The sequence below is a fragment of the Gopherus flavomarginatus genome, chromosome 3 (genome assembly GCF_025201925.1).
Source record: "Gopherus flavomarginatus isolate rGopFla2 chromosome 3, rGopFla2.mat.asm, whole genome shotgun sequence".
NCBI classification, from domain to species: Eukaryota; Metazoa; Chordata; order Testudines; family Testudinidae; genus Gopherus; species Gopherus flavomarginatus.
In genome coordinates, this window is record NC_066619.1 from 252,723,437 (window position 1) to 252,738,548 (window position 15,112).

At 40.4% G+C, this 15,112-nt stretch overlaps 1 protein-coding gene and 1 pseudogene across 7 annotated transcripts in view; one reads left to right on the plus strand and one right to left on the minus strand.

Annotated features, from left to right (window-relative positions):
- The window catches only part of KCNIP4 (potassium voltage-gated channel interacting protein 4), a 789,448-nt gene that overhangs the window by 665,669 nt on the left and 108,667 nt on the right, over window positions 1-15,112 (plus strand). For 2 of the 7 annotated variants that reach the window (XM_050948027.1, XM_050948025.1), the window contains exon 2: window positions 11,529-11,634. The exons of the other annotated variants lie outside the window; for them this stretch is intronic. In XM_050948027.1, coding sequence (XP_050803984.1) covers window positions 11,529-11,634 — 106 coding nt within the window. The remainder of the gene's footprint in view (window positions 1-11,528; window positions 11,635-15,112) is intronic. 7 annotated transcript variants of the gene reach the window in all.
- Window positions 13,668-13,764, minus strand: LOC127048518 (uncharacterized; annotated as a pseudogene).

A 15,112-nucleotide genomic window follows, 5' to 3' on the forward strand; every position in this document is an offset into this window, starting at 1 on the left:
GTGACACCTAATTTTCCTAAAACCATGACATCCCCAGTATCATTATAACCAATCATCATATTGATAAATCATTATGAATTTATGCTTTTTCCTAACCCTATTTTTCACTCTCCTGCCCAATTGCTTCTTCTGCCAAACACCTTCAGCATGCGATTACTCATGTTTTGCACATTGAATGCAAAATATATGCAATTTATACTACTTTGTCATTTATACCTCTGTTTTCAGACCAACTCACTGCTGCTGTTTAACTTAAAGCACTGTTCATCACTGCAGAATTGGGCCCAAAATGCCTAATTCAGCAATCAGAGTTAGGGCTAGATTCTGTCATCACTTACAGTGGTGTAAATCCAGAGTTACTTCATGGATTCAATAGTCTTAATTCATTTTGTGCCAGTGTAAATGGTGGCAGATCTGGCCCTTGTCTATGGCTGAGGATCCCATACAATTCAGAAGCTGCAGAAAGTATTTTTTTAATTGGACCATACCTGGAGGGCCCAATTCTGCACTGATATGGTGCAGCATCCACTTTGCACAGGTATAGCTGACAGTATGTCTCTGAAAAATCAGGCCTTCACTATCTAATTAAATAAAATAAGGAGTGGTCATTTTTATTGAATCAGTTCATTAAAGCAGAGCAAGCATTTTTGCATGAAAGAATAAATAACATCAGAAACCAAGTCAAGGTGAAACAGCCAAAGGGATCATTGTGCCTGTTTTGTTTTATTTTATTTTTGTTGCCTCTACTTCTTTACCATCCACCAGAAGAAATGTTTCAAATTCTCTGCAGAACATACTTCTTTATGCCTGTTTGTTGTTTTTCTTTTATTATTCCATCTAGATTAGCTATTTCAAGTCTTTACTATACTCTGTGTAAGAAATAGTTTTCTCAGCAGTAAATTCTTCTCTACTCCCAATTTTTTGATTATATTCTATGCTTCCATTTGGGAATCTTGTTTGCCAATAGGAGTAGTTTGCATTTTTATGGTCAATTTTAACAATGCTTTAAATTTTAGCTTCATCATTTAGGCCATTTGCAGTTCTCACTGTTTTAGCAAAATTCACATTGAAGCTGAATTCTTTAGGGCTTTTTAAAAAAGAAACAATTACACATTATGTGAATATACCCCCCTCCCAAAAGTTACCTCAATTCAAGTACTAGGATGATGTGATATAATATCCCCCAAATGCCTTCAGGAGTTAAATAATAATAACACGGGGGCGCACAATCAAAAGCAAGGCAGAAAAGCTATTTTGAGATCATCTTAGAAATGAGATGGAAAGCTGATGATAAGGAAAAGCATAGACAGGCTGTTCCAGATAGCATCATTATATAGGAAAAAGGTATCTCACCATTGGTGATGAGACTGTGGGGAGGGATGGAGGTGAGTATCAGAAGTGGAGAATAAAATAGAAAGAATTTCTGTGAAGTAAGGTGGACAAAGTTCATGGCAAGTTTAAAAACCAAGAGGTCATAAGTAATCCTTACCCATTCTGAAAAACAAGGACTGATGCTTAACAATATAAACCTCCACTGGTTGCTTAGGAACTCTCTAGCTAGAGGCTAGCAATGAAAATGCTATTAAAGCTGTTATACTGTATATTGAACTACAATATTCTGGTTATCTTTAATGAGTCAGAGTGTGATTTGGAAAATGACCCATCTTATCCCTCTATATTTATCTATACCTGTATTATGCATCCTTTCTGTAAATCGTTGGAGTGGTGGAATAAAGCTATCACAGTCCTCTTCTAGGAAGGCAGGCATTCTTGAATATAAAATAAAACTATCCGATATTGTTGGTATCAGGGAGTCCTGCTTCTACCAGACATTTGTATTCACTAGTTTGTCATTCAAAAGAAGTCTACTTGTAAATATTTTCTTTTCAGAGACAGAGCACAATTATGTCCCAGTCAGAGCAGAAATTGAAAAGTAGGCTATGTAGTTGTCTCAAGCTATTGAGAAAGAGCATTATATTCAGAGGGTTGTTGGCTATTAAGTTCTCTAGTTCAGTAATTGAGGTTTTTTCCCCAAAATGCCTTTGACCATCCCAGCCTGAAAATGAAAAATGGAGATTACTTTGCTTAGGAGAAGCTTCAGAAAAGGAACCTGCCCTGAAACTATTATAGGGGCATAAGTTACTTCTACAGTTTTTTAAATTGCATTCCTACCCCCTTGCTCTCCTGATTACTTTTGTCTCATATTGCAATTTCACCTCTAATATGGAGCCTTCTTTTTCTTCCTAAGTGTATTCCCCCCCCCTCACCCCAAGAGAACTTTCTTGATTTTTTTATAGGTCTGTCATGATTTGTATCTGTTGCAATTGGTTAAATAGCTTGTTTTATATTCACCCAATACCTACCAGAAGCAGAAGGTGATGAAACTGGATGCTACTACAACTATAACTGGATGCAGTCTGGTCCAATGTGAACCTCGCCGCCTGCTCACCCACTTTACATTTAATTCAAACTGGACTTCCAAGGTTAAGCTGGTGAACTAGATTAAATGTAGCCGTTGCTATAATAAGCCAGCTAATTTTATGCACATGCTCTGTGTGTGTGATAAAATGAATCCCATATTATCAGGGCATTGGTACATTTCTCAACTGTTTGCTTAGTGATCACTCTTAAACTCTCAGCTGCCTAAGTTCAAGTGACTGGAAACATCTCTAATAGTTTGAGATGGGGTTTATGTTCAGAAGTATTAATACTTTGTTTATAGGATGACTAGATTATCCTGTTTAAAAACTGGATGTTTGTCCATGTTAGGAGGGGATTATGTGGTATAGTTAGAGGGGGGTTAGGGAGTTTGGCACAGGGGAAGGGAAGGCAAAAAGGATGGCCATTTCTCCCTCTTCTTCTTTGAGTAGTATCCCTGCTCCACTGTAGGTGTATCTCTGTGTCCCTGCCCTGCTGATCAGAGAATTTTGGTAGCAGTGCCCTCCCCCTCTCCTGTGCTCTACCATGAGGCTAACCAATGGTGCACAGTCGAACCCTCCTCAGTTCCTTCTCAACTGTCCTGGCTAGATTTGGAGCGTTAGCTGTCCATTAGCGCAGATCATTAACTTCTTCAGAATTGTTAATTTTAGCTATCTTTTTGGAGCTTCCCTTTCTTTTCTTTACTCTTATCTTTATTACCAAAAGAATCTCCCTTTATTTTAGACTTGGTTTTTCTTAGGTACACACACACACAAACACACCCCATCTGTGGACCTCTCTGGATAGTGTATGCCCAGTTCACTGGGTTCCAAGGACTGTCTCAGAAGCAATGACCTCTGTCTCGGTGACTGACGGATATTCTCGGTGTATCTGCTGCCTGAGAGAGAACCACATTCTGCAGAAGTGTGGTTTGTGCCAACAACTGAAGCCCTGATCCAGAAAGGACAGAGAACTGAGACTCAAGCGTCTCCTAATGGAGGCAGCCTTTGAATCACTCTCTGAGCCATGCCAAGACCCCAACTAGGCATGGTCCATTAACTGCTTGGTTTTATGGGACTTGTACTAACCATCCTCCAAAAAAATCACATTTGGGAGTATTAGAGCATGGGGCTTTTCCTCCTCCTTACAAAGATAAATGACCCAATCATTGGTACAAAAGTGGATGTACCTTGAGCCTCATTGTCTCACCACCCATCATGACTTTGTGATATTTATTGATATGGAGGAGATATAATGTCTAAGGGAAAATATGATTTGCTATTTTATTCGCTTGCCATCTGTAGACTTACATGCCAGGAGGAAAAACAGTAACTATAGTTCAAAAGCGTGACTTGTGAACTAAACAGGGCTGTAAATTATGAAACAGTACTCTGCTTCCTTTCTCTGCCCCGGGAAACCAGTCAGAAAGATTACTCTGTACACAGCTTTTCCAGACTGAAACTGAGAAACAAAGGCAGGAAGGGACCATAATTATCATTTAGATAATATTTTTCCTGTGAAAAAACATTTATCGCCATCAATACTCACTTCACCCATAATTCATGTCTCATCTTCTGCTGTTGCTATCTGACATTTATATGTAATATCATCCTTGGTGTATGAGAGAGTGTGTGTCACAAGAGAAGAATGACCGCATGCTTGTAACACTGTTCTCTTCTGGAGGGTCTAAAATGGAGCAGCACAGATGTATGAATCTATGATTTATTTTCAGGTTTCAAGGTTGATTTCAAGGTTTTTAAAGATGAAATGTATTCTTGATGCTTTGAAACAATGTGTTTTCTTTCTGCCTTTCCACTATTGTCTTTAATCTTATTTTATGTGACAGTTTTCTCATTATTTGCTTTTGTATTTGTTTTCCTTTATGTACCTAACCTGTAATTAATATTTTAAGCTAGGCTGGCAATGCATTGGCAATGGCAACTTGTTTGCTGGTTAGGTGACTTGAAACCTGTGATGTGGACAGAAATAGAGGGCAACTTAGCTATGCATTTGGTCACAGAAAGTTGAGAACATTGCCCTCACCAGCTGGTGACAGCAGCTACTGTCAAGTGAAAAATGGAACAGGAGTGTAATTGGGAGCTGCTCACCTACAGCCTTTGCCAATGTTAAGATGGTAAATGAAGCCTACAAAAAGAGAGGAAAGGTGAGGAAATTTAAGGAAAAAAGAATGTAGAAAATGCTGATACTAATGGGTTCAGTTCTTTATTGATAAATTGTCAGATAACTTGGTTCAATCAGATTATATAAATCAGCACAATACAAAAGGAATTAATAATTTACCCAGTCTTCATTATTCCAAATTTATTACAACCACGATCCGTTTTTTTTATACCTCAGCTGTTTACAACAGAGAGAAAATTCTACTTGATTAAAGACCTTACACACCTGTTCTTATCTAGTTTCCAATTATTTTGCACATCACAAAGGCATCTTATACCTGTTATCCCTAAAACACATAACTGGCACTGCTCATATTTACAAATCTTAAAAGAACATACATCTTGTTTTTGCCAGTTTCTACATGTGCAAGGAACAGAGATCATGCACAGTTTACTACAAATATATTTCCACTCTATACTTGGCATGATTCCCAAAGTATACTTGGGAGTATGGCATGTAGTTAGCATAAATATAGTATATCTTTTAGAAGTATAGCAGAACTCCATTTATCCGATCTGACTGGGACTGGGACCAGATCGGAAAATAAAAATCTAGATAAACTGGAGAATGGAAAAGTGCAATGTTGCATCACCATGTAGTGGCCGTAAGAGAGTTTGCCCTCTTCTAGACCAGTGTGCCGCTGGTTGTGGTTAACATGGAGGGTCAGATAAGTGGGGTTCTACCTTATATGATATTGGCTAACCATGTGAATATATTTTCAAGGTACTGTAATTAATGTACCACAACCACTACAGAGAGAACCTCCTGAGGTTTTTTGGTTTTGTTCCTTCCATTACAGCCTTGTTGTCATCCGGTGAGTTGTTTTTGAGATGGATTATAAATAGGGCTCTCAAACGATTTTTAAAAAAATCGTGATTAATGGCACAATTAAAATAATTAATCATGACTCATTGCACTGTTAATAATAGGATACCACTTATTTAAACTGTTTTGGATATTTTCTACATTTTCAATATATTGGTTTCACTTACAACACAGAATACAAAGTATACAGTGCTCACTTTATATTTACTTTTATTACAAATATTTGCACTGTAAAAAAACAAAAAAATAGTATTTTTTCAGTTCACCTAATACAAGTACAGTAGAGCAATCTCTTTATCATGAAAGTTGAACTTACAAATGTATAATTATGTACAAAAAACCCTGTATTCAAAAATAAATCAATGTAAAACTTCAGCGCCTACAAGTCCACTCAGTCCTACTTCTTGTTCAGCCAATCGCTCAGACGAATAAGTTTGTTTAAATTTGCAGGAGATAATTCTGCCTGCTTCTTGTTTACAATATCACCTGAAAGTGTGAACAGGCATTCGCATGGTACTATTGTAGCTGGTGTTGCAAGATATTTATGTGCCAGATGCACTAAAGATTCATGTGTCCCTTCATGCTTCATCCACCATTCCAGAGGACATATGTCCATGCTGATAACGGGTTCTGCTCAATAACCATCCAAAGCAATGTGGACCGATGCATGTTCATTTTCATCATCTGTCGGATGCCACCAGCAGATGGTTGATTTTATGTTTTGGTGGTTCAGGTTCTGTAGTTTCCACATTGGAGTGTTGCTCTTTTAAGACTTCTGAAAGCATGCTCTACACCTTGTCCCTCTCAGATTTTGGAAGGCACTTCAGATTCTTAAACCTTGAGTTGAGTGCTGTAGCTATCTTTAGAAATCAAACATGTGCTGGATCATCATCCAAGGCTGCTATAATATGAAATATATGGCAGAATGCGGGTAAAACAGAGTAAGAGACATATAGTTCTCCCCCCAAGGAGTTCAGCCACAAATTTAATTAATGCATTATTTTTTACTGAGCATCATCAGCTTGGAAGCATATCGTCTGGAATGGTGGCCGAAGCATGAAGGAGCATATGAATGTTTAGCATATCTGGCACATAAATACCTTGCAATGCCAGCTACAAAAGTGCCATGTGAAAGCCTACTCTCACTTTCAAGTGACGTTGTAAATAAGAAGCGGGCAGCATTATCTCGTTTGTCTTAGTGATTAGCTGAACAAGAAGTAAGACTGAATGGACTTGTAGGCTCTTAAGTTTTACATTGTTTTGTTTTGAATGCAGTTATTGTTACAAAAAATCTACATTTGTAGGTTGCACTTTCACCATAAAGAGATTGCACTACGCTACTTGTATGAGGTGAATTGAAAAAATACTATTTCTTTTGTTTGCCATTTTTACAGTGCAAATATTTGTAATAAAAAAGAACAATATAAAGTGAGAACTGTCTACTTTGTATACTGTTGTAATTTAAATCAATATATTTGAAAATTTAGAAAAACTTCCAAAAATATTTAATAAATTTCTACTGTTTAACAGTGTGCTAAAAACTGTCATTAATTGTGATTAATTTTTTAATTGTGATTTTTTTGCATTAATCACATGAGTTAACTGCGATTAATCGACAGCCCTGCTTATAATCATATGGCCAAATTCTGCTCTTACACAGTGTAAATCTGGAGTTATGCCATTGTAACAGAATATGATTTATAGTAAATAACAAAAAACACTCTTAGGATATGTCCTTATAGTAAAGTTAAGCTGGGTTATCAGCACCTAGGTTAGCCTTGCTCGGGTCTGACCAGCCATACTGCAAAGCCATTCGAGTTAATCAGTCCACACTGGTATTGTACTTACTGCTGTCAGGCATTAGGACTTCTGGAGTCATATGGTTCTCTAGTGCTGCAGGAGGCTGATTCTTTCCCAGTGAATTGTGGAAGAAATTGTCTGTCCTGGGCACATGGAAGAAATTGTGGGGAGGCATTGGAAGACTATCAGCGCTCCAGTGGCTTAGCTTGCATCCTCATTGCAAAGTGGGTGAATTACCAGCCCATGTGTAAGCAGCACTTAAGCTTTAGCCTAGCCCTAGGAAAGGCTAACTAGCCTGGGTATAAATGTGCACCACAGTCAGGCCAGAGGGTTTGTGTATAGATGGGAGCCAGGTTGGGGCAATACCTGAGTAAGACTCAAGTTAATTTTGCATTGAAGATAAGCCCTTAAATAAACCAAACCAAGAAGAGCTGAGAAATCAGGCCTATAAATCATTACAGATATGTTAAGTATTATTATTATTATGCTCTAGCACTGTGAGGGAAGCAGCTTCTTTATCTACTTAATAGTGCTTCCTGGACTATCAGCATGCTACAAACAATAGTTTGAAAATTGGCTATGAGAGCTTGTAATGCGATATGGAGCCTTTCACCTGTAGATTACCAGTTTTAATCTGTCTCATGTTGGTAATAACTAAATGTTGTGATCTACTAGCATTTCAGTTTTCCGAGCCTATTTTGCAACAAAATACAACATTTGGCGTTAACTGTTTTTCCCCCCACAGTTTCAGCAGAGATTTAAAAAAAAATAAAAAAAACTGAGCATACATATGGCCAGATTGTCATATTCTTTTTTGGTTTGAATAGTACTTTACTCTGTGAACAGATCCATTGAAATCAATGGAGCTACTCATCAAGTAAGGTGAATGAGTGAGTTTTATAAGCCGACCCACAGTGATTCTACTGTGCTTTTCAAAGGGCGCATGGTAGGGCAGTGAACAACTCTGCTCTGTCCTCTTCTAGATCCCCAGAGGTTATGTTTGAGACACATTGGCTGGGCAGTGTGAGGAATTTGTACTGTGGATGAATAATGGCCACTCTGTCAACTTTTATCAGCACTAAATTCACTTCTAAAAATTTACTAACTTAGACACTTTAGATTTTCCTTTACAATACTAAACATGGTTACCATGTTGTCCATTATAATGATGTATTGAACTTCATCATAAAATTGATGTAATTTCAGAATTTGAGTGCAAAAATGCAGTTAGTTTTCTAATAATCATTTAAATTTAACATGGCTGAACATTTTGGTTGAATATAGATTTATAATGTGCTGATGCAGTATTTAATTATAATAATGCAAATGCTGTGATTATGATGGTATAACGTACTCTACAATCATTATATGCAGGAGTAAGTGCTCACACATATACAACTTTTACTGTCACAAATAACTTCTCACCTCATCCCCATTTTTATTCATCTTCCTCACTGACCTCTAGTTATGGAGCTTGACACCTAAATTTTCCTGTATGTACAGTCCCCATCTCCCACTCTGAGGGTATGGACTTGCACTTCTTCATGAAAACTGTTCCATATGTCATCTCAGTGCTTCAGGGAAGTAATCCTTCAGGTTAAGCATTCACAAAACGTGAGCTGAGACTCCTTGGAAGTGGTGAGGGTTGTACTGGGTGGCTGTAACATCACAGATGCCTGTATGGTCCCAGGATGAACTCATTGCAGCCAGGGGCTGCTCTAGCCATTTCGCTGCCCCAAGCATGGCGGCAAGCCGTGGGGGGCGCTCTGCCAGTCACCGGTCCCGCGGCTCCAGTGGACCTCCCGCAGACATGCCTGCGGAGGGTCCACTGGTCCCACAGCTCTGGTGGACCTCTTGCCTGTGGATGCTCCACCGGACCTCCTGCCTGTGGATGTGCCTGTGGATGCTCCACCGGAGCTGCCTGCTGCCCTCCCGGCGACCGGCAGAGTGCCCCCCGCGGCATGCCACCCCAAGCACACGTTTGGCGTGCTGGGGCCTGGAGCCGCCCCTGATTCAGCCACCAGAAGGCATAAGCTTTCTTGCTGATTCACTGTGCTATGAGAAGATTGGCCAACCCCTTTACTTTATACCCATTTGTAGTATAAAATCTTTATAAACAAATCCCCTCAAGATATGCAGTAGACTTCAACATGAGAACAAAATTATGCCGTCCTACCTCTTGTTTACCCCTTCTTGTGTTGTCATCGCTTTGTTTTTCTCAACTTACCTTTGGCCTCGATGATGCAAGTAGATGAGCTACATTTAAGCCCGCATGGACTCCACTGAATTCTGTGGGCACAAGGTTAGCAAATCCAGGGTCTTGGATTGCAAGCTCTTTAGGAGAAGGAATACATCTTTTATTGGTTTTGTAAAATACAATGCACGTCTGCAGAACTATATAGGTAGTAAATAGTAATAAAGTTGATGAGTTAGGATTAAGTTTCACTGGAATGCGTTGTTTCAAGAATTAGTAACATAAACAAAGTAAAGATAAAACAAGACTCTTCAGCAAGCTAGATATATATCTAGTTCACAACGCAGTTGTTAGACAGCCTAGCTACTCTGGCAGTCAAAAGACAACCTGAGTTTCCTGGGTCAGCTTTATATTCAAAGTAGTCTTTGAAGTTTGAGCTATTCCTTGAGGCAGGGACTGTCTGTTACGATAGGTTTGTGCAGTGCCTAGCATAGTGGGGTCCCTATCCTAAGCGGGGCCACGGGGCACTACAGTAATACAAATAATAATGCATTCATTGTTGTTGTTAAACAGTTTTTCAAAATAGATTCCCCAAGAGTTAATTCTGACTTTCTTGGTCCTGTGCTGAAACTGGGCTCACCCAGCCACCCACAAAAGCTGACAGTGCCTCAGATTTCCTCCATCTGCTTTCTCTTCAGGACTGACTCTTGCATCTTCTGCCTTCTCCCTCCCTTCCTCCTCCCCACCCCCACCCCAGCCAAAGCCTTTCCTTCTTTCCTCACTTCTTTCAACACTTCAAAAACATGTTTGCAACTTTTTTCTTTGTTTTTAATTTTTAAAATCTTTTTAAAAGATCAACCTTTAAAAATACTTTCATTTTCCCAGATAGCACTGCAGGCTCCACAGACTGTTTCCGCTTGCTGGCAGTGGTAGGCTGGACAGTCTGGGTTCTAGTCATTCAGGAGATGAGAGGAAGTTGCATGGCTTTTCTTCATAACACTTTCCACTCAAACGTTCAGCACAAGCACAGAACCCCAGCTGGCATACCCCAAAATTATCCAGGTCACTAGGGTGTGGCAGCTGTCCTGCCAGAACCATCAGTGGGCTTCACCACACCTCATTCCTTCCCCACTCATTCTTCACCCCTGCTACCAGAGCAGGAACTCTCAGGAAAAGTGCTGCACTGTGTAGTGCTGTATGTGGTAGAGATGAGAAGTGTGGGAATTGCATAATACCCAGATCGAGCACTACCTTGCTCAGGAATATAAATCTGTTATCTGCTTTACAGGGATTAACTCTGTCTCTTGCCTTAAACATCAGTCTATGAGATTGTCTGTATGTGTTGTACATTTTGTTTAATATGTACCCAAGGGGTTTGAAGTCACAGGCATCTACTATGGCCACTCCTTTTCCACTAATGTAGGCTAACATTCATGCTGGTAGTAATCTTCCTCATTTCTTAACACTTACTTTGACTAAATAGCCATATCCTCATTTCTTGCCATTTATATATAAATAATGTATAATGGGTAGTTATAATTGTTTATATGTCAAAGGACAGAGAACGGAGGAATGGCCGGTATTGAGTAACATTGTAATTTTCAGGAAAGGCAAAAGTGCCAGCTGGTGATCACAGTTGCTAAATGAATGATATGGTCCAAACATTTGATGCAAACTCATTTATGGAGCTGGAGAACCTTCATGTGGGCAACAAAACAGTTTTTTTTTTCATATTTGAATCACTTGGCAATTAGAATAATTACAATAAAGTGAAGTGCTTGTAAATATTTTGTAACTTAAATCTTAAAAAACACCCACAGTTCTCGTTCTTTTTTAAAGACATGAGTTAGTGTCTACACTTTGCACCTTATTGTGCTAGACAAGCACTTTTAAAGAGGGGCACACACAGGAAAATGCCCTGATAGAAAATATGCAAAGACAAACAATTTTGTTGTCCTCCTCAATATTTCTGATTGCCTTTTGCAAACTAGAATTGTCTCACTGCTGCCTGTCTCTTTTACCCATCAGAATTTTGGCATGATGAGTTTTGCAGCATGCACATAAGCTGTACTTAAGGCCATGTTAACAGTCCTGATAATGTATCTTTTAGGTTTCCTCTACACTCAGAACAGTACCAAACGCAGCATTAAAGAGCGGCTTATGAAGTTCTTGCCCTGCTCGGCTGCCAAAACGACATCTCCTGATATTCAAAGCAAGTTTTATTTTTCACTTGATTTTGTTTTTAGGTTTGCATGTGTCACAAGTTGTACTTTTTAAAATTATGTTATTAGCTGCTCATTTGGGAGACAAGATATCTGCTGATGACTCAAATGATCTACTGATGTTTCAGAGATAATTCTGGAGGGGTATGTCAACTCTCAGCATTTTTATCCTTGCTCAAATTGATGTCAAAGTGTCATTGCCATGAGTAGCTGCTGTGTATTTTTCCTCTGAAAGCTAATTAAGAATTAGGGAGACAAGATGAGTGAGAACTTTTTATTGGACCAACTTCTGTTGGTGACAGATAAGCTTTTGCGCGTACACTGCTCTACAGCCAAAATGCTTCTGAAATAAATGTAGTCCAACTTTACTAATTCTGGGTCACTGAGAACGAAAATAATGCTTAAAATTGTTGATTGGCTCTAGTTTTCAAGATATGCTATTGGGTCAGTATATACGACCCTTGACTTGGGAATGGCGGAGGGATAAGTGAGTTATAAAGGGAAGGGATCTCAATTTAAACCAGAAATGACTAAAATACATCTTTGACTGGATCTATGAATAAATCTATGACTGGGTTTGGACAGTACTTGCTTCTGAGGCAAAACAATGAATGATGCAATCTGAAGCTGGTATTGCGTCATACATGATATGAATTGCATCATGTTATTCCTAGAAGTCATGGATGATGCAATCATAACGAAGCTTACATCACTCTGCTGAACAAATTGCCCTATATCAACTCTAGAAATCATACAGTGTTGTGCTCTCTTATTTGTCAGTGTTTACACTTGTGCAACAAATCTTTGCCAGTGGTTGAACAGGAAAAGGAAATCTATGCCTTTTGCAGTGCCAATGATTTAGAGAGAGCCAACAGATCATACCAGCAATTGTTACTTCTGCATGGTGCCTCCAGTTCGGAAAGGTGTGTCAAAGAAGAAAAAGTGGACTGTGCATTATCCAAACATTCCATCAGCTATACGCCCAGTACCCCACGGAGAAGGACTGCCGGTTCCTGATGCACCAAAATCATTCTCACTTGAGTCAGATGAGGAAGAGGAAGAGGATGAAACTTCTGGTCCTGAACCATCAATGTCACAGGACCCACATTTTCTCCCATCCTCCTCCTCTGAACCACACCTCATAAGACAAGGTGAACTGAATGACCTTGTCAGGGATTTGGAACTACCCAAGAGTAAGGCAGAGCTGTTGGGCTCCAAACTACAGCAATGGAATCTCCTGGCAGGCTATCAGGGCAAATGGAGCCCATCAATGCTTGCAGACTATTGCTGGACAGTGACAAGAGATGCTCCATTTAATGAATACAAGAGACAAGCCAAGAAGCGCCGAGTAGACACTGAATAGGACTAAACTATGTACATAATAGTTTTTTGCCTTTTGTTTCATAATAAATTTTATTTATATAACCCTTTTGCTGATTTTTAAAGTGTTGCATAAACAGGACAGGTGAAATATTATCATGTAAAGCAACCATAAACACATGAAAAGACCTAGGTTTACAATTTATGATTAAAACTCTACTAGCTACACAATATACATAGACATAAAATGTAAAAACTTAAATATCTTAGAAACAGTAGCCAATCAGTTGTTTTAATTGTCATATTTGAATTCAGCACATCAAAATACATAATAAATATCACATTTTATCTCTGAAGCAGACGACTTCTCAAAAATTGTAGACCAGTGTTACAAGTCTGAAATTATCCTCCTTTCACCAATAGAAGTTGGTCTAATAGACGATATTACCTCACTCACCTTGTCTTTCTAATATCCTGGGACTAACGCAGCTACACCAACCCTGTAAACAATAAGATTTAGTTCACTGGATAAAGGAAATGCTTTTTCTGTGTGTGGGACAAAGGTGTTGATGGTTTTTAAACTGCCATTTATGGCCAGCCCATAGAACAATACCAGTATAACTGGTTCTGGGGGGAAGCAATTGTAACTACTTAACAGTGAACTGCTTTGGAGGTAACAAGTTGCAGTGCATGTGTGAGACAAAGAGAAAAAGAGGTTAGATGCCACGAAGTAAGTGGCAATGCCTTAACCATATGCGTGTTGTAAAGGTCACTAGGACCTCTTCCATCCTTATCAAGGGGAGTAAAGAGGGCAAGAGAAAAAGGAAAGAGATACCTATGTCCTTTCAATACTCTGATGCTATCTGTGAAAGGATAATTGCTCAGACCCACCTCATCCTGGTATTGCATATGGGCTAAATTGAATAGAGGTAAATCCACTTTAACAACAATAGGATCTTCCTCTATAAATTGGTTAACATAATAATGAGTTTAAGAGTAACTTTTTGGCCCCAATTGTGAGCTGGTCAGGAAATGTAGACCTGGGAGTCCCCTTAGCCGAGCCCAGAATTTGAGAGTTGCAGAGCGCCTACGCTGGCCCTGATGTAACTTTAAGCAGCCTCAGGGGCTATTCCAATTTATAATAGATTTCCACACCCACCAATGGGCTATTCTGGCAGCCCAAAAGAGCTGGAGCACTGAGCAGTCTCTCTGTTGGGGCCAGAAATGAGGAGTTTGGGGGGGTGGCGGTGAAAGCTCTGGCTGGGTGTATGGGCTCTGGGTTGGGGCTGGAGATGAGGGGTTGGGGTGCAGAAGGGTGCTCGGGGCTGGGACCAAGGGGTTTGGAGGTGGGAGCGGGATCAGGGCTGGGGCAAAGGGTTGGATAGTAGGAAGGGGGTCAGGGGTGCAGGCTTCAGGTGACACTTACCTTAGCTCCTGGAAGCAGCGGCATGTCCCCTCTCTGGCTCCTACGTGAAGGTGCAGCCAGAAGGCTTGGCGCACTGCCCTGTCCGCAGACAACACCCCTGCAGCTCTCATTGGCCAGTGGGAGCTCCGGGGGTGGTGCTGGGGGAGGAGGCAATGTGCGGAGCCCACTGGCTGTCCCTACATATAGGACCCAGAGTGGGAACATGCCGCTGCTTTCAGGAGCTGCTCTGAGCCAGCCCCTGGCTGGAGTGCCAGAGTGGGGCAAGCCCTGGACCCCGCTCCTCAGCAGCAGCTTAAGGGCTGAATTAAAACATCTGAAGGGCCAGATGCGGCGCCTGGGCCGTAGTTTGCCCGCCCATGCTGTAAGGCCATTATCCTAGTCCTGTGCCACTTAGGAGAACTCTTTCTGATGGGTGGAATTCCCAGCCGGAGAGTGCTGGGATGCTTTCTTGCCCCTTTATGTCATAGGAATACAGGTCTGTCACAACTTACACACATTTAACATGCACAATTTCAGCTTTACACTGAAGGACCGGAGTCCGGGGGAGTGGCCTCAAGTGGAAGAGGAGTGGCCTCCTAAGCTTTAAAGGTTCTGGGGCACCAGCGTGGCTGGGAGTCCCAGGGCCTTTAAATCAGCAAGGGGGCTCCCAGCTGCAGAGGTGGCTGGTAGCTCCTGGGGTGAACTAAAGGGCTTGAGGCTCCAGCCACCGTGGAGCTCCGGGCCCTT